This window comes from Geotrypetes seraphini, chromosome 1 (genome assembly GCF_902459505.1).
Source record: "Geotrypetes seraphini chromosome 1, aGeoSer1.1, whole genome shotgun sequence".
NCBI classification, from domain to species: Eukaryota; Metazoa; Chordata; class Amphibia; order Gymnophiona; family Dermophiidae; genus Geotrypetes; species Geotrypetes seraphini.
In genome coordinates this window covers 328,406,090-328,426,791 of record NC_047084.1, presented here as the reverse complement: position 1 = coordinate 328,426,791, position 20,702 = coordinate 328,406,090, and the positions used below count along the sequence as shown (strand labels likewise).

The window sequence follows — 20,702 nt, the reverse complement described above, 5'->3', positions numbered from 1 at the left end:
TCCAGTAGCAGAGTAGAATGCTGAGAGGATCACCGGTGCTAGCAATCTTTGCAGGCTGCCATCTGCCTCCGGAGCTGTTGTTTCCTCTGCCGTGATCTTGCCTCTGACATCAGAGTAGGGGCGGGACCGCGGCAGAGGGAAGACAGCTCCAGAGGCCGATGGCAACCTGCAAATATCTCTAGCACCAGCAATCCTCTTTGCAGGCTGCTCTGCTGCTGGAATTAGGTAAATGGAAGAGTGGGAGGCCAGGGGGAAAACGCAGGCCTTCAAGGGGGTGGGGGGGGAACACTCAGGCCTTCAAGGGGGGGTGCAGGTCTTCGGGGGGGGTCAGGCCTTCGGGGGGGGATGTAGACCTTTGGGGGAGGGGGGCCCTGGTGTAGAAGTGCACGGAGGGAGGGCGGGAAGGGGGTTTCAAAGAGACATGCCTATGCCAGACTAGGGGGAAAGAAATAATGGGTCTATAAACAGGAGAAGGAGAGGGAGAGAGATGGTGGACAATATGATTTAGGGAGGGAAGTAGCAGAAAGGGAGAGAAGTTGGACACAAGGGATGGTGTGGAGGGGGGATAGAGATACTGGATAGGAGGGATAGTTGGGAAGAGAAAGGGAGAGATGGTGGACCTTGGGGTGGTGGGGAAGAGGGAAATATGCTGGATGAAAAGGTAGTTGAGAAAAGGTGAATCTGGGGATGGAGATGAAAAAAAGGAAAGATGCTGAAAATGAGGGATGACCCCCCCCCCTTCAGTTTAGGTTGATGAAGAATAGATCTTTTAACTCTGGGCAGCTTCCTTTTCCAAATATAGGAAAAGACCTTTCTATTGAGATGTCGAAAAAATGGCTCAGGAAGGGGGATAGATAAAACCATAAACAAATAAAGCTACTTTGGTAACAATAGCATCTTAACTACTGCAAAACGACCCATCCAACCTACCTATCTAATTCTGCAAATAAGCAATGTAACTGCCTAGGGAAATTGGCTTTTTTATAACTGCAAATGATCTGCCATTAAATATACCCCCTAGATACTTTAGGGAGTGTGGTGCCCACTTAAAAGGAAAACCAGACTGTATCTGGGCAACCTCTTGAGGAGGTAAGTTAATATTAAGCAACTCTGACTTGACCGTATTGATCTTGAACCCAGAGGCTTGGCCATATTCAGCAAGTACAGGCAGCACTGCCTCCAGAGAAGCCAGAGGCCGCTGCAAAAAAAGCAGGATGTCATCGGCAAATCAAAGAATCTTATATTGGCGGGATGCCTCTGATGCCAGTGTGTAGTCTAATCAACACTGCTAAAGGCTTTACAGAATTGCAAACAATAGTGGGGAAAGTTTGCAGCCCTGGCGGGTCCCCTTACTGAATGTATAGGAATGGTATAAACACCATTAATTTTCAGTACAGCCAAAAGATCATTATATAGGAGTCTTATCCATTCCAAATAACGTGCCTGAAATCTAATCTGCTCAAGAATCTGAAACAAAAAGGCCCAACTCATCCAGTCAAATGCTCGTTCCACATCCAAGGAGATTACCAAGGATGGAGTATCCATGGAGTTGGCATGCCAAATCAGATGTAATGCCATTTTGATGTTATCAAAAGTCTGCCTCTGGGTGATAGAGCCTGCCTGATCCTATGAATCAGGGTGGGCATAACACCTTGTAAGCATTGGGCTAGGATCTTGGTAAAGATCTTATAGTTGGTGTCTAATAAAGAAATTGGCCTGTAAGAGCCACAATCCTCTGAGTCCCTCAAAAAAGTTCCTTGATCAGCATTAGGAATGGGAATGAAATTGCACCCAATTCAATATATATCGCTCCTCAGGTTCCCATATCACATGCTGAACTTGCAGAGAGGAGAGGGCCCGAAAAAGAATGCCTACCCCTCTTGTTTTCCTAACAACTTTTGTAGAGGCCAAATATATATGGGGATATCTGGCTTGTTTAAGCAGGTATTCATATTTGGCTAGAAAATGTGCTTCCTGAATAAAAGCGTTATTGGCTTGCAATCGCAATAGTTCTTTAAATAAAAATTTATCCTACCACCAGAAAAGACAGAAAGAGAAGATAAAGACAAAAAAAAAAAAAGAAAATTTCCATAGTTGAAAATCTGCCTGGGGCATTCCTGCGACAAACCAAACCACTCGCACATATGTCCCAAAGCTGCCCAAATCACCTTTAGATCCATTTTTATTTCTGCCATCTACGTCCCCAAATCAGTGTCCTGGGCTGCCGGATCATCTAAAGCCAGTTCCACCAGCTGCTCAGTATCTTGCAAGGGCACAGCGCTTGTCGACTTATCTGGCTGTGCGGGGAAACATATTGCCCAGCTTCCCCGGCTGTGTGGGCAAACATATTGCCTTGCCAACACTCTGCAGGACGCAGCTTAGTGTAAGTAAATTTAGCAAGATTGAGTGCTCGCTGTTTCAAAATCAGCCTTAGGGAGAACCAATATTAGTCCGTTAGCCTTCGCATGGACCTTTGGATAATCACAGCAACCAGCAAAAATCAATAATTATTGACCTTGGGCCAGTGTCAAGCAGGGATCAGGATGCTGCCTTATCGGCTGACATCACTTCCCCCCTTTTCTAGTTTGCTTTAACTGTACTGTTTAGTAACTTTATTGCATGCTCTCTAGTCTTTGTATTCTTAGAAAAGTAAACAACTGATTCACCTATATTCCCTTTACTCCATTCATCATTTTGCATGGATTAAAATTGTGTTGCATCTGACGTGACCTTTTGCATCCAGAGCAAGATGTAGATTTCTGAGAGCATGGGGAACGCCATGATGCAACTTGCAGGAAAATTAGAGGTGGAAATAGACCACCTTTGCCAAGAAAATTAATGCCCAAGGATCATGACGGCTCTCGGGCTAGTGTCAGCTGAAAAAGCAAGTGAGTGTAAAATCTTGACATTTGAATCGGGAAAGATAATGAGAAACTCTATGTATGAGGTTGCTTTAGCTGTCTAGGGATTTGATTGTCAACTTTGACTATGCAACAAGACCACCCATAAAGAATTAAGTATAGTCTGGAAAGTAAGAGTACACCACATTCAAGCTTAACCATATGCAGAACTACCCATGGCAATGCATAAAAAATTGGCTACACTGAGCTGTTTCTTGGCAGGTTTATTCTGCTGCTATTTTAATATGTTGAGAAAGGAATAGAATGCCTCTTTATGGATCCACAGTGTAAGTACACCTTGAGCACTGTGTGCAGTTCTGGTTTCCCCATCTCAAAAATGATAGAATAAAAAAATACAGAGAAGGTCATAAAATATGATAACGGTGATTGTCCCATGCACGTTAAATCACCCATTAGCTCTGAGTTATCCTCAGAATCATGGAATGCTGGAAAAATAATGATCTGAGAAAAAGCAGGGCTGGAAGAAAGGGCAGACTTGTATTTTTACATATTTCAATTTCATTGCAAAGACCCTCCATGGCTCTCATCTTTTGTTGATGCTCCCTTACGAACTGGAGACAGAGTGGTCAGAAGCAGTGAATTTTAGAAAATGATGGCAGACAAAGACCATATGGCCTTTCCAATCTATCCTTCCACACCAGCTTTACTGTTCCTTCCTGAACCTCAGAGATCCTGCCCCATCCACTGTGCTTGTCCCATTCTTTTCTTGAATTTGGATATTGTCCTCATTGCCACATCCATTGGGAGGCTGTTTCATGCATTTGCTACCCTTTCTGTCAAGAAATATTTCCTTAGATCATTGGTTCCCAACCTTTGTTTCATTGTGTCATACCTGACGGATAATGTTGACATTCTTGGCACACTGAACACTACCATTATAGCTGAACAACAATAACAACCCCCCCCTTATGTATATATCATTCATTGTTGCTGAGAATGATGCAGAGAAAGGTTGTGGCTTCTGGGTGGGGAAGAGCAGACTGGTGTCAGGTCAAAAGCGCGCCAGGACAAAGGCGCGCGCAGACAATTGAGTGCAGCGCGGAGGTGTGCGCCGCAGAAAATTACTGTTTTTAGGGCTCCGACGGGGGTGTGTGTGTGTGGGGGAAACCCCCCCACTTTACTTAATAGAGATCGCGCTGCGTTGTGAGGGCGTTGTGGGGGGTTTGGGGGTTGTAACCCCCCACATTTTACTGAAAACTTCACTTTTTCCCTGTTTTTAGGGAAAAAGTTAAGTTTACAGTAAAATGTGGAGGGTTACAACCCCCCAAACCCCCTACAACGCCGGCGCGATCTCTATTAAGTAAACTGGGGGGGGCTCCCCAACAAAACCCCCCGTTGGAGCCCCTAAAAACTGTAATTTTCTTCGGCGCGCCTCAGTCTTGCGCTCAGTTGTCGGCGCGCGCCTTTGCCTTTCGCGGGGTTGTCTATGAACCGAGCAGACTTGGTAACATTTCCAGTTGGGGCTGGTGATAGCACTGAGCATTGTGAAATGGTGAAGCAGAAAGGACCAGTTATGTGGATTTCAGATAACCGGTACCCGATTCTCTGCTCTGCTCTCCCCAGCCTGCAGGCACACATGTTATAGGAGGCAAGGGTTTTGCTCTCTGTCACATTTTTAGTGACATACAAATGTGTCCTGATACATTGGTTGAGAATTAACTGCCTTAGATGAATCCTGAGTCCCCTTTTACTCTCTTCCTACAAAGCTTTGTTCCAGTAGTCTGCCTCCTGTTTATTTATCCCAAGTACCTTAACCCCTCCTTTACCAATGCGTGGCGTGGGTTTTAGTGCCGGCAGCGGTGGTAACTGCTCCGACGCTCGTAGGAATTCTATGAGCGTCGGAGCAGTTATCGCTACTGCCGGTGCTAAAACCCATGCTACGCGTTAATAAAGGTGCCATTGACTCGTGTTTGAGTCCTAGCGACTTGATGAATTACAGATCTAAAAAGAAATCTGTTTTGTGCTAGTTCAGTAAGGTCCTCCAGAATCATCTCCATGGTTGTTTTCAGTGTGTCTAGCCATTTGGTTTCAGGTCATTCTCTTCGCCTGGTTCCTTCCATCTTCCCAAACATGATGTCCTTCTCCAGTGATCTCTCTTGAAGATATTTAAATGCCTTTATCACATCTCCCCATATCCTAATACTTTTATATATATATATATACACACACATATATATATATATGTATATTTCTAATATAAATGTAGATCTTTAAATCTGCCCCCATGTGTTTTATAACAAAGACAAGATGACTGTTTTAGTAGCCATGCTCCACACCAATTCCTTCCTTTTGAAGGTGCTGTCTCCAAAATTATACACAGTACTGAAAACGAGTTCTTGCCAAGAGAATTTATTCCTGGGGAAATTCTGTGCAGGAAAAAAAATTAAAAATTCTGCTTAAAAAATTTTAAAATTCCAGACATAATATTGAAAATTCTGCACACTTTTTCATTTTCGTGTGTAGAAATTACACATTATAAGGGCTGGCATCTTTCCCCTAGGCGCACACATCCCCTAACCACCTTTACTGTAGTCCTCTACCCCAGTGATTTTCAACCTTTTTACACCCGTGAATCGGCAGAAATAAAAGAATTATTTTGTGGACAGGCAAACTACTAGGACTAAAATTTAAAAACTCCGTTTCCGCCCCATCTCCGCGAGCTCGGTCACCTCAGTAACTATAGAAAAATAGACAAATATAGTGCAAAATATAGACAGCAGATATAAATTCTCAAAACTGACACGTTTTGATCACTAAATTGATAAATAAAATCATTTTTCCTACCTTTGCTGTCTGGTGATTTCATGAGTCTCTGGTTGCGTTTCCTTCTGTCTGTTTATCCTTTCTTTAATTTCTTTCTTTCTGCACTCAGGCCCAAGAATTGTCCCTTTCTATTCCCTCCCTCTTTCCTTCCTATGTCCTTAGTGCCCCTGGTGCCTCCTTCCTATGTCTTTAGTGTCCCCAGTGCCTCCTTCCCATGTCCTTAGTGCCCCTTCCTGTCTTTAGTGCCCACAGTACCTCCTTCCCATGTTCTTAGTGCCCCTTCCTGTCTTTAGTGCCCCCAGTGCATCCTTCCCATGTCTTTAGTGCCCCCAGTGCCTCCTTCCTATGTCTTTAGTGCCCCCAGTGCCTCCTTACTATGTCCCTCTCACTGCCTTCTAGACTTTGTCCCACCCCACCCCCGAAGCCAGCCTGCCTGCCTGTCTACCTCTCTGGCCAAAGCCAGCCTGCTTGCCTGCCTACCTCCTTCCTTCCCTGCCGTGCAAAAAAAAAAAAAAAAAAAAGCCTCCTTCCTTCCTTTCCCCGGTCCGCTGCTATCTTACTGCCCTGCTACTGCTAAAGCCGACACAAAGTCTTCTTTCTGACGTCGGAGAGGACGTTCTGGGCCAGCCAGGCAGCCGATGTCGGCTTTAGCAGAAGCAGGATGGTAAGATAGCAGCGGACCGGGTGAATGGAAGGAGGGAGGCTTTTTTTTTTTTGCGCGACAGGTAGGGACAGGAAATGATCGTCTGTCCCGTTGTCCCTGAGCACAGCTTCGGGACGCTGTCCCTGAAAACGGGACATTTCGGCATCCCAAAGCTGTGTGTGAGGACAATGGGACAGGAGATCTGAAAACGGGACCTATGGTCACCTTAATCTTGCTGGCCCTGCACGGACTGGCAGAAATTTCCTGCGGACCGGTGGTTGAAGAACAGTGCTCTACCCCCCCCCCCCACACACACACACCCCTTTGCTCCATCTCTTCCTTGGGCATACCATCCCATCCATCTTGCTTCATCCCCCCTCACAATGGCATACACCAGGGGTAGGCAATTCTGGTCCTCGAGAGCCAGAGGCAGGTCAGGTTTTCAGGATATCCGCAGTAAATATGCATGAGATAGATTTGCATCTCAAGAAGACAGTGCATGCAAATCCATCTCGTACATATTCATTGTGTATGTACTGAAAACCTGACCTGCCTGTGGCTCTCGAGGACCAGAATTGCCTACCCCTGGCATACACCACTCCATCTACCTTTGTCCAGCCCTCCCTTTTCTCTGCCTATCTGCACGTGCATCACTACAGCGCCTCGAGAGAGGAACTGCAGAGCTGCACATCAAATTGCTTCTTCCTCCTCTGACGTCTGGACCCGAGTTTTTCTTTGAGTCATGTGGTCCTCTGTACAGCCGCACAGCTTAAAGGAACTGCTGGGGTCCGAGGTAGCAGAGAAGGTGGAAGCAGCTTGACCTAGGCAGTGTAGCTCTTCTCTCTTGCCACGCTATAAAGGTGTGTGTGCAGAGAGGGAGAGAGGCAGCCAGCTGGCAACAAAGTAGATTCAGCAAATTGCAGGGAAAGGCAGAATTCCCTCAGGAGTAAGATACAAAGGTGCTAAACCTCCTTTTTCCTGCTGCCCATTCCTCTCCCTCATCCTAATCATCCTCCTGGGTTTTCTTATTGCCTTATACACAGTACTGAAAACGAGTTCTTGCCAAGAGAATTTTTTCCTGGGGGAATTCTGTGCAGGAAAAAAAAAAAATTCAAAATTCTGCTTAAAAATTTTCAAAATTCCAGGCATAATATTGAAAATTCTGTACACTTTTGTCATTTTTGTGTGCAGAGATTCCACATTATAAGGGCTGGCATCTTTCCCCTTGTTTGTTTTTCTGTCTGCTGCTGCAAAGTAAGCAGATGATTTCAATGCATGTTTCACAATGACACCTAGGTCCTTTTCCTGGGATTGTGACTGTATCATTTGGTTTACTCTTCCCAATGTGCATCGTTTTGCAGATGTCCACAGTTTTGTCTGCTGTCCCTTCTGCAATTTCTCATCATCTGCATATGATTTAGCAACTTTGAATAATTTTGTACCTTCTACAGTGTGTCAAATCCAGGATTTGGAAGAATGATCTGGTTTAATTGGGTGGGGGAGGGTTGAGGAGAGGGGTGTCATTTTACTAAATTTGAAATCTGTGCAGGTACGTAAGTTCTTGTTCCCTTTTTGTTGTGCTCAGCATCTTAGGTTATAAGCATGCAGAATGTGATAGTGAAGACAGAAAACTTAGCCTGTTGTACCTCTCATGCCTTTGACCTTCAAGATGGAAAAGTTACTGGTATTTATGTCTCAATACTGTTGTCATCCTTTAGTGTACACATTGCTCCCTGTTACACATGTTCTTGTAAACTGTGGTGCTATGAATCACTTTTTGTTGTAATTTCCTGTAAACAGTCGGGGAAAGTTGTTGACAATAACTCAAGAAGCCATCCAGAAGAGAGTGTTGCTTAGTACGGCAGGGCAACAAATCACCCTTAATAGTTCTTCATATTGCCTTGTCATAGTTCTTAGGTAGGGATGGTGCCAAGGAATAAGGTGTGGAGTCCTGATGGGATTCTCTGTTTGGATTCAACCATATGTCTGTTAGTTCCAAAGCAAAGTGACTGCTATTTAAATAGTAGTGTTCCGAAAACCACTTTGATAAACATTTTTGCTCATTTGAGAAAAATTCCTTTAGCCTCTCTTACCGTGGGCTCTACATGGAGGAAATGCATACCTGCGAGTGTTTTAACATTTGGAGATTAATGTAATGTAATTTATTTCTTATATACCGCTACATCCGTTAGGTTCTAAGCGGTTTACAGAAAATATACATTAAGATTAGAAATAAGAAAGGTACTTGAAAAATTCCCTTACTGTCCCGAAGGCTCACAATCTAACTAAAGTACCTGGAGGGTAATAGAGAAGTGAAAAGTAGAGTTAGAGGAAAAATAAAAATAAAATAAACATTTTAACAAGACAGCATTGATCTAAATACTTTGGAAGGTAGAAGAGAGGAGAGAAAGGAATAGAAGCAGAAGGGGGAGCCGTTGAACAGTAGAATTCTGGAGAAATTTAAATGATAGAAATAGAACAAAACAAAGACAAACATTAACATATTAATGGTGTTAAATAAATAAAATCTTATGTCAAGCGAAAGTTCAATATTAGAGGTTGGCATGGTGTTGGTGTGTTTTCATTATACCAGTGGCTGGTACTCCATTGAGATATTGTTTTACATGTTTCCCCAACGGAGTCCTCTGCACAGACATGCCTGAGGATGTGCACAAAGAAAAGAGAAACCTGCCATGAGGGCAGATTAAGGCCAAATGATCCATCCCATCTGCAGCATCCACTCTGCCCATGTGCAGCATCCACTATCTCACCCTCTCCCTAAGAGTCTGTCCCACGCTTTCTTAAAATCAGACGCAGTCTACTCTGTTGCATATTTTGGTATCATCAGCAAAGAGGCAAATATTACCTGACAGCCCTTCAGCAATATTGCTTACAGCCCGAGAACAGATTATAGCCTGGTATAACTACATTCTTGTCATGTCTCTGTGATCGCCACTAAATCCAACTCATCCTCTTCCATCACAGCCTCTAGATCCAGAATCTTGTTTCCCATACTTTGAGCATTAGTAGATACAGTGCTCCCCCCTGCAAATTCGCGGTCGGCGGTTCGTGGTTTGTGGTCCCAGTCATTCGCGGTATTTTCCGACCGCGAATGATCGGGCAGGAGAGGGCAGCCGGCGAGTGAAGGAAATCACTTGCTTTATGCTCCGACCGCCTCTTCCTGTACTAAAGTCAGTCTTTACCAATCAGGAGTAGCTCCTGATTGGTGAGGCCCGACTTTAGTACAGGAAGAGGTGGTCGGAGCATACAGCGAGTGATTTCCTTCACTCACCGGCTCTCCGGTTGCCCTCTCCTGCCTCTCCGGTTGCCCTCTCCTGTTTCCCCTGCCTAAAAACCGTATTCGCGGTTTTTCAAAATTCGCAGGGATTCCTGGAATGTAACCCCTGCAAATTTGGGGGGGAGTACTGTACTTCTTTCCAGACATTGCCCCCTTTTCCCATTTGTGCAGAGATATTTAGTGATTCACTTATCTGAGGGCTTATATTTATCTGCGGGCTTTGATCACCCTGCCCCAACTATTCTAGTTTAAAGCCCTCTTCAGTAGAGCCAGATTCTATAAATGGCACCGCAATTGGGTATACCTAGCAGAATTCCGCAAGGAACTCAAAATTAAATAATGAGCTTAATTGACAATTATGAGTTCTGCATGAAACTCTGAGCAGCTCCTAACAATGCCTACCCTCAAAGTAGGTGTGGTATGACATGGGCATCGCTAGGCGTCTGTAAGGCACTGGTAAATTAGCTCACCTAACTTTTGGACACCTAGCAATGTCTTTTAGTTCTAAGTGGTTGATATGGTTCATATCTTGAGGACTTTCTACTGGAAATGGTTGGATTGAAAGGTAAATCTGAGGGGATACTTGCAACAAAGATATGCGGTTTGTAGAGATTTTGCTATTCTACTTTTGCTGAGGACAGGTCTAAGTGGTTTATAGGAAGCAACTAGCATAGTAAAAGGAGGAAACTGAACTCCAGTATGGAGATAGATTAGTGGATTAAACATTCATACTAGTATAGAGAATATGCATATGTATCCTTCAGGTTCAGAATACATATCTAGTTCCCTTGTTGAATGAAAAATAAAATGGAAAAGATAATGGTCATTCTGAACTTTTACCTGAGGAAAAAACAGTTGAGATGTCTGAGTGTTAGTATGGAGTGTAAGCCTTCTGTCTTCTTCAAGATGAGAAAGCAGCAGGCCTTGGCCTGGACTAGAAGAGAAATGACTTCCTTAGGAGATTGGGATAGAGGTTGAGTTCATGAGAGAGGTCAATCTGGAGGATGGCTGATGAATCTGATGGTATCCATCTTAGGTTATAGATAGGATGCCTTCACTCATGATAACCAGTTAAGTGCCACGGGAAACTCAATCTACTCCCCCTCGAGATATGTTTTAAAAATATATGATGGTGTTATTGAAGGTGCCAAAATCATCTTTACCTCCAATTATTATGTTTTATTATTTACCACCATTCAAAAAGGGCCCTTCTTTGGCAGCAATGGGTGACCAAGATGCAGCTTTATTAGAAATACCAGACTTAGATTTAGCTTTTCCAGCAACTCTTATTGTGACCTTGTGGCCTTCACATTGGGACTGGCTTCTTCAAATGTTTTTCATCGAAGAGAAAAATCTATGAACTGTCCTGTAAGGATATATGCAGATGTATCAAGAGAGAGACCTGCCTCCTCTTCTACGAAACTGCACTAGCAATTTCTAGTGCGGGGAGCCGCGCTGAATGGCCTGTGCTGCTCCCGACGCTCATAGAGTTCCTTTGAGCGTCGGGAGCAGCGCGGACCATTCAGCGCAGCTCTCTGTGCTAAAAAGTTTCAAGTTTATTAGGATTTTATATACCGCCTATCAAGGTTATCTAAGCGGTTTTTACAATCAGATACTCAAGCATTTTCCCTATCTGTCCCAGTGGGCTCACAATCTATCTAACGTACCTGGGGCTAGTGCAGTTTAATAGAAGAGGGGGGATTGGTGTAAATAAAAGTAGTTTTTGTTAATGAGACTAGGGATCCTTCAGTTAATGCACTTAGATGTTGATGGCCTTTCCATAAAAGATACTCAACTCGTATACATAGATATGGGAGTCCTTCCACGTAGAGGAGTTCTTATGCTGTTTTCCAAAAGCAGCTTTTTCTCAGCCTCAGAGTGCACCTAGGAGCTCATGGTGACATTCGAGCACAGTGTTTTGTACTCCTTTTGATTGTGGACAGTATGTAAGCATAAGAGACACTTGGAATGTTTGGGAAATTCTAGATCTTTTTATTGCACTTCAGACAGAGTCTAAATCACAGCTCTGGCGACAATAATATTTCAGTTGATAATCATTGGCCAGCTAATGGTTTAAACAGCATTATCACTATAATTCTACTAAAAATCTTTACCGACCACTTCAGCACTCTCTGGAGAGTTCCAGTGCATTCCAAGGGCAGAACCAAAGCAGAGCTGGAAGTTATCCGAGTACTGCCAATATTCAGCAAACAGTCATAACTGGGACTTTTGTTTTAAAGAAAATAACAAAGAAGGAGCTGATGAAAACAGTGTTGAAGAAACAACTATTTAGAAAATTTGTTACAGGGGAGATTTGTTTCAAATCCTTTCGGCTGAGCAGAAAACCCAAAATTGAGGAGCTGAGGAAAGAGGGCAGCACATCCTCTGAACTTTACACTAAATATTCAGCATTTGGAAAGCAATTCTTTCCCAGCGTCATTAGATGATGACACCCACTTGGGTGTAATCAATCCTGCTTGTCGAAGGAAAATGAATATAGGCAGCGCATATGCTTTTACTCATGCCTTGTGCTCTTAAGCATGCAAAAAGTGGCACGCACACAAGTTAAGGCTGCCAACTTAGGGTTGCCAGATTTTACGATTGTAAAATCTGGATACCCTAGGCCCGCCATCTCTGCCACAGTCCCGCCCTAGCTTCACCCTCCACTGCCTCGTGGATGCCACACTATGATGTCACACGCGGATGCGCGGATTGCCTCCTGCCCGACACAATTGAGAGGAGGTTTTTCAAAACCCGGACAAAGTGCCAGGTTTTGAAAAGCTGTCCGGGGAAATCCAGATGTCTGGTAACCCTATGCCAACTGGATCCAGATTTGCAGGACAGGGTTGATCTAGTCCTTGGTTTACTCCATTATCTGCAGGGATTTGTAGTTCTGATTTCCTCATTGCATTACCTAAGACAGTATCTTTTGCATATTAATTGTACTAAGAATGAAAAAAAGCTATTGACCTATAATTAATATAGATTTTATTATACATTTTAATTCATCAGTCAACATAATAGTTCAAAATAATCTTATAACACAATACAACCCCATTCATTCATACTACCAAACCCCTCTAGTGACCATAAAAACTTTCAACCTAATAACATTATTGTCCATCTTGAACTCCACAAAATCATGCAGCAATGTCACAAAAAGTTCTGGACAATAATGTTGTTAAGTTGAAAGTTTTTATGGTCACTAGAGGGGTTTTGTAGTATGAATGAATGGGGTTGTATTGTGTCATAAGATTATTTTGAACTATTATGTTGACTGATGTATTAAAATTTATATTAATTATAGTTTAATAGATCAATAGCTTTTTTCATTTTTGGTAGTATTAATATTTATTAAAGCTATTTTATATTTTGAAAAGTTCTGCTGAGTAGTTACGTTGCATATTAATTGGAAAAATCCAGAAAACACAACCTGGTTGGACGCTCCTGCTTTAGAAAGTAGTGTGAGCCACTCCTGCTTTTATTATGAGCTTAATTAGTTTCTTGAACCTGTCATAATGTTGCAGGTGAAAGGAGCCTCTGATATGCCTGAGTAAGCTTTAAAAACCCACCTGGAATGATTCAGGCTGGTATGCAAGGAGAGTCTTAAATATTCCCTGATTATCATCGGTATTATGTTGTAATCCCCCCTTTCTTTATTCAGTTTCACCATTGAAGCTGTCTCTGTTCTCTGATTATATCTGACTAGATATACTGTATACACATCTTCATTTGTTTATTCTAGGATATTATATGCCACATTGCTTCTACTTCTAATTCCTTATTTATAGTCACAGTCTAATTTTCTCTTTTCCAATATACAGAACTGATGGATTCTGTTTCACCATAATAGAAGAAGATGAGTCTGGAGTACCTGTCAAGACCTCGGGGTGTCTGGGGCTGGAGGGTTCAGACTTTCAGTGTCGGGTACGAAATAAAGCATGCTCTGCACAATGCAATAGTTTCAATGTAAATATTTCCAATTTGGGGGAGGAAGCAGATCAAGATCTTAAAGTCCTTAGACTATGTTTGCATATGCAACATTGTTTTAAATCCCTTTCTTTCTTTTCTTTATAACCCAGTATTTCAAAGTGCTGTTATCTAGATGTTCTGCTTGTATATTTTAGTACCACATAGGATATAGGTTGGTTTTTTTTAATTATCTGCATCTGTAGAAGTGTTTCTCAACCTTTTCAAGCTAAGTACCCCCTAAGCCTAGCAAATACCAACCGAGTACCCCTTCCCAAGCGCCGCCTCCGACGCCACTCCCATAATAATAGTACTAGTTGTAATGCAATTTTTTCCATCCATTTTTCATATACACACAATATAATCTTATTAATACATAAAGGCAACCACAAAATTAAAAAACCACAGAGCACACTGTATGCAGAGAAAATGTTAATTATCATTTAGATTTGGGGGTTTTCCAGAGGTCAAGGCAGATGACTTTAAAATATACAGTCAGCAACAACTATAGAAAAAATAGACAAATATAGAGCAAAATATAAACAGCAGATATAAATTCTCAAAACTGACCCATTTTGATCACTAAATTGAAAATAAAATCATTTTTCCTACCTTTGTTATCTGGTGATTTCATGAGTCTCTGGTTGCACTATCTTCTGACTGCATTTAATATTTCTTTCTTTCTGCCTCCTGCATACTTCCTCTCCTCCAAACCTCATTCCATTCCCCAACCAACATCTCTCTCTGTCTCTCCATGAGTCCAACTTTTTCTTCCTCTCTCCCTGCCTGACCCCCCTCGCTGAAGCCGCCACTGCCAATTTCTCCATGCCTCATCCCGAAGCAAACCCTGCCACCCGACACACTTTATTCCTTCCCCCCCAACTTTTTCTTCCTCTCTCCATGCCTACCCCCCACCCCGCTGAAGCCACCACCACTGCAGGTTCCTCCCTGCCCCACCCTTGAAGCCAACCCTGCCACCCGACATGTTCCATTTCCCTGCCTCCGCAGCAACAGGGAAGGGCCAAGTGTGTGCAGTGACTGCACTTGGCCAACCCACAAGTCTTCCCTCCCCTCTTACATCAATTCTGATGTGAGAGAAGGTTCCGGGCCAGGCAGGCAGTGATTGGCTGGCCCGGAACCTTCCCTCCGACATCAGAATTGACGTCAGGGGGGAAGACTTGTGGGCTGGCTGTGTGCAGTCAGTGCACATGTCTGGTCTATGCCATCCCTGTTGTTGCTGCTGCGGCGGGGGTGGGAATGGAGCATGTCGGGTGGCAGGGTCAGGCAGCAGTGGCTTCAGCGGGAAGGGGGCAGGCAGGGAGAGATCCCAGGCGGTGGCTGGCCTGTGTACCCCCAACAGGCGTCCCACGTACCCCCTGGGGTACGCGTACCACAGGTTGAGAAGCACTGCTGTAGAACACTACAGTTATAAAGACAGATTTGCAAAAAAAAAAAATAAAACCCCATAAAAGTACAATCACAAGAGAAATAGAAGATTGAATTAATAAGGCTAATCAATTTTAGTAATGCTAGTTGGAAATTTGATTTTTAATTTTTTGTATTTTGAGAGCTAGTACTGTTCCAATGTCCTAGTGGTCAAGTGGTTCTACTTTATGGACTGCAAATGTTAGTTGTCATGGTGTCAAAATGCTTTAGAGTAGCTAAGTACAGTTTGCCAAGCATGTAGTAAGCCACTAAAGTAATAGGTGGCTCCATTTTTTTACACTATTTCAGGGTTACTTACCTAGACCAGTATATCAGGAATTGGTTATAGTTCATTAATAATATGTATATTTCCTGTGATTTTGAACAGTGAAAGATAAATATATATCCTAATGCTGTGCCAGATGTTGCTCTTCTGATACCATGTGCAGTCTTTTCTTAGTTCTGTGTTATTTGCTGCCTGCCTCAAACCAGTCATTGCCTTCCCTGTGTAAAAATACTAAATAGGTGGTTTTTGCCATAAGTTTGTGTCCCTCGGGTACAGATTGGGAGAATAGATTTAAATAAGTCCATGATTTTATGGGAGGTAATTTCACTGCTGGATTGATTTAAACTCTTGTCATTTTCTTTTCACTTGTCTATCCTCCATGCATTCTCTGTACAGGCTATACCAGCAAACTAGACGTGGTTAAAAAAAATCTAAGGGTTGAATTGATAAGTGTAAAAGACACATAATCTAAACCAGAACAAAGTACTACATTAGAATTCCCTTTATTTTGCAGGAAATGTGATCTTTGGTCAAATCCCACCTCAGACCTTCCACTCCCTGGGTGAGCGGGGGATGTTGCAGGGGCAGCATTGCAGCCTCTCTCTGGGGAGATAGAAATCGTGGTCATTGCTTAAGGGTGACCTCTGGTAGCCAGATTATGGGCCCCTGATTGCCAGATTCCACACAAAATACTGGGGCATGGCTTCCGATGATGGGTGATGCAAAATATGAGAAAATCCTGAAGTTGACGCAAATGAAAGCTTATGGTGCCAGATTTTAGCCAAAGGTGCGGAAGCAGGAGGAAAATTGCTGGGTCTAAAGCAAAATAGAGATGAGGTGTGATTTTTATCATGGTGAGCCACAGGTGCTCTGAACCTGAGACACTGAAGGTACAATAACACTCCTTTGGTGTTATGTACAGGAATGCTGACTTCCATTATACATAGGGGTCAAGAGGAATTTTTCCAGAACTGTTTCACCCATTAGGCAAAACTAGGAGGTTACCTAGGGCAGTAGCTTCTGGGGAGGAAGGCCAAGAAAGAGCTGTGGTCAAAGCAAAACACCTGCAGAAAGGGTGGCCAGTTTTCAAATGGCCTATATATTGCTGAATGACTATTGGAAATTGCCCTCACTATTTGCATGTGTTATACAAACATACAACAAAGTTTAAATATTTAAACTCTGTTGGGGGGATATTAGGGACCTGAAAGCTAATTGGAGGGGGGGGGGGGTGGTAAGCCTGAAGGATCGCCTAGGTTGCGGGCTCTGGGATTTTCTTCACTATTCCTCCTTCATTGTACTATAAAGTTGGTTCCTATCATACAGAAACAGGCTTATTTATGTTGTAACAATTGGATATGACCCTCTTTGTTGCAGGATACCCCAATACTTAACCAAAGAAGATCAATTGAATGCTGCACAGACCAGAACTTTTGTAATGAAAACCTTAACCCCACATTGCCTCCGCCAAAAATTTCAGGTAAGGAAGAAAACAAAGTAGAAGTATGCAAATTAGATAAAGTAATTTTTTTTTGGCAAGAAAAGTGGCTGGTTGGGAAAAAAAAGTTGGCAATTCCTGAATGTAAAACATGCCGTCTTAATGTGAATTCAGCTTGTTTAATAAAGTGCTGTTACAGTTAGAAATATCTTTCACAGACCATGCCACCTACTAAGAGTAGATTGAAGCAACTATAACCCCCCCCCAAAAAAAAAAACACAAAAAAACAAACTAACAACACAAGTGGAGAAAGCACGTTGCATATGGCTTATGGAATTTGTGTGTGTGTGAGAGAGTAGCTGTGCTGTCTGTGTGTGTATTTTTCACATAGAGGAGAGGGGGTGGGGATTCGTTACGTGAGTAGGAGGTAGTTGTGTGGGGGATGAGGGAGTTTTTTTGTGGGATGGAGCAGTTTGTGCATTAGTGAGGTCCTTGCAATGGGGGAGAGGTAGAGGCCACTTGAAAGGAGCATTCTCTGACTCTAAAATCCTGTTGATTGTTGTGATGCTGGTAAATGGTCTGATTTGAAAACGGCGACTGATGTTGAAACAACTTCACATGCAAATGAGTTCCATGGAGGTTCTGCCGTAATCCCATCCGATCAGTTATTGGAGATAGCGACTGACACAAGCACAGAGCTGACAGAGGAAACTGACACATGCGCAGAGCCAGCAGGGAAAGCCCCAAACAGCTGAGTAGCAGGGGAAGCCCTGAAGTAGTCTACTGCCGTTCAACTTTTCAGGGCAGGAAAAGGAGTAGTTTGGGGTTTTTTTTTGTAAATGGGCACAAATGCTGTGCGTGTGCTACACACGCACAACATCTGTGCCCATTAAAAAAAAGTCATGCAACGACCACCCCTGACAACACCCCCATACCCCCGAACTTTAAAAAAAAATCAGTAGGAGGGATGCCTAGTCTCCACTGCCTCAGACATCTTGACTCACCCCTGAACCCCCACCTTTAAATCGAAGATTGACAGAAGGGATGTCCACTCCCTCCTACTTAGTGGTCACAGTTCCTGGCGGTATAACAGTTAGGGGTTAAGCTTTGATAAAGCGGAGAAAGCGAAACATGTTGGCATTTAAATCCCTAGTCAGAGACCACATGATCTAAGCCAAGTATATGCTTAAAGCACTTTCAAAACAAGTCAATATAAACAAAAGTAAATGTTAAAATTAAATAGATAAACAAGATTAAGGAAAGAAAATGGGACCCGATGACGAGTTGACACGTAAAAGTTAGAGCAATGCGATAAATTGAGCTCTAAGTGGTGCCGCTGAGGATCCTGATAAAGAATACGCATACATAAGGGTTGTAGACAAAATAATGGATAAGTTTACTACTGTTTTGATGACTTACACTTCCTCCTACTGGCAGGCCTGTCTCTTCAAAATGGCGGGCCTTCCCCTTCCTGGTGCATCCTGAGGTGCACTGGGAGGTGCCTAAGGCCTTTCCCATAGGATGGGCCTTAGATGCCTGAACTAATCAGAATCTTTGGCCCCTCTGGAAGGAGGGGGGGAAATTTTTTTAATTTCGGAGTGGGGGGTCCTGGTATGACAATTTTTTTATTAGTATTTTTAATGGGGCCACAACATCTGTGCTCATTAAACAAACAAAAAAAAAAGAGTGTTGCTATTCAGACCTGTCTGAGATTTTGGAGCATTAAAAACCAGTGCTTCATTTTGTGTATCGATTAGAGTGCTCATTTTAATATTGATGAACTTGTAATCTATTTACACATGATTATCGGAGGCTGCTATAAACCACGGAAAAGACCGCGATTAGCCATTTTGGGCATCAATAGCTGAAATACTTCAACACTAAACAGGATAAAAATGTTTGGCAGCAATCGTTAAAGGCACGGTGATTTTTGAGCATATGGACCTGTGTGGTTTCACAGTATGTAAATGTCTGTTGTGGAGAAACTAGAGCTACTTTTCCTATAAAAATTTCACTGGGCCAATGTTCCCTCTAAGGACTGAGTTCATGTGAGCCAAAAATTTTTTTTTCGCAAGCAAAGAACTGAAGCCTAGATGCACTAAGAGGATCAGTAAGACCATGTGGGTTTGCTATGATCCAATTTTTTTAGTCAATTGAAAAAGAGCTATTGATGCACTAAAAGGTTTGCATGCAAATGATTCACGCGGAGGTTTGTCATAATCACCAACTCTCCCGTCTGATTGATAGCTGTGAGAGCGACTCTCACACATGTACAGAGCTGACAGGAAAAGCCCGAACAGCTGAGAGACAGGGGAAAACCTCCTGCCACTCAGCTGTTTGGGGTAGGGAACCTTTTTTCTTTTTCTTTAATGGGCAAAGATGCTGAGCATGTTACACACGCACAATATCTGCCCCATTAAAAAATAAAGAAAAAATCCCCCCCTCCTCAACACACCGGCACCGCGAACTGACCTCCCCCCTTTGCGGCAGTAAAAACAGCAGGAGGAATTCCCACTTCCTCCTGCCATGCTGAACTGCTCCCTGCAAAAGAAAGTAGGCAGGAGGGATGTCTTCTCCTGCCCCCCACACAAAAGAAAATTAGGAGGGATGCCCCCTTCCTGCTGCCATGGCATCTCCCAAGAGGAGGGGCCTTAGGCATCTTGAGCCCATCAGGGCCTTGGACCCCTCCTTGTGCATCATATGATGTACCGAGGAGGGAAGGCCTGCCATTTTGAATTGGCAAACTTTGAAAGGAGGAGGGACAGTGTTTCCCTCTTCCTTCCAACAGACAAAGGTAATGGGGGGGGGGGGAGGGTCTGAGAGTGGTCTGAGGGTTTGGGGGAACATCTGGTGGTAGGAAGGAGTGGACATCCCTCTAGACTTTTTTTGTGATTAGAAGAAGGGAGAGTGTAACGCATGGTTCAGGCAACGCATGGTTCGGGCTTCCCTCCTGTCAATTTTCTTTTGTAGGGAAACACCATCGCAGGAGGGAGTGGGTATCCTTCCTGCCAATTTTCTTTCGTGAAGGGGGGGAGGGTTGGCATGCCAGGAAGAAGTAGGCATTCCTCCTGCCATTTTCGTGGGAGAAGGGGGTCATTTTGCAGTGCTGGTTCGTCAGGGAGGGCCATCATGGGAAGGGGGGGGGCATGTATTTTTTTATTTTTTTTTCTAATGGGGCAGATATTATGCATGTATAACATGAACCAGAAAACTAAACAGAAAATATACTGCAGAAACAATGTACTTGATGCCAAGTCTTTATTTCTATTAATGAACATTGGTTTTTTTTTTTCAATGTGGTCCTCCTTGGTGATAAGGGAACAAGGACCCAGCACGATCCATGTTTCAATTAACACATCTTTCTCAGGGGTCCTATTATAAATGTATGGAATGATGTTACTATATGTAAGTATATCAAAGGTGTATGAAATAGGTGATGGTGAAGATGGTCACCAAACGGGTGTAGCAAAATCTCGTGATATGTGAATATGACATATGAAGTGAGGACAATCCTTTGTGATATTTGTGCTGCCATGAATCATGAACAGTAAAAATAAGTGATTATACTCAAAGGGTGTGTCCTTTGACATGGTGTGGCTTTTGTGGATGATTGTGAGAAAATCTTTAAATTGTGAAAAGTGTTATGACCTGGTGAAGAGTGATTTAAGAGACCAGATCAAATCCTGACGATGTAGACTGCGACCAGACATAGGCAATAAAGAGCATGCAGCTACCGTATGTACCAAGATAGTTCCTTATTGGGCCACAAAAATATGTGAAAGATCCTTAAAAATGAGTGGGAACAATAAAACGAGGAACTAAAATGTTATGTCATGGGGATCAAAGATGTGAGCCAAATATATATAAACCACATGTGGAGTGTGAGTATATAAATTAACTAAAAAAAAACAAAACAAACCTAAGTCAAATTCTAAAACGAATGTTAAAGGGGATGGGGG

General features: G+C 43.1%; 1 protein-coding gene across 7 annotated transcripts in view; it reads left to right on the top strand.

The window, feature by feature from the left end:
* BMPR1B (bone morphogenetic protein receptor type 1B) overlaps positions 1-20,702 on the top strand; it is a 586,865-nt gene that overhangs the window by 466,541 nt on the left and 99,622 nt on the right. For all 7 annotated transcript variants that reach the window (XM_033957895.1, XM_033957911.1, XM_033957903.1 and 4 more), the window contains 2 exons: positions 13,450-13,552; positions 16,683-16,785. In XM_033957895.1, the coding sequence (XP_033813786.1) occupies positions 13,450-13,552; positions 16,683-16,785 (206 nt within the window). The remainder of the gene's footprint in view (positions 1-13,449; positions 13,553-16,682; positions 16,786-20,702) is intronic.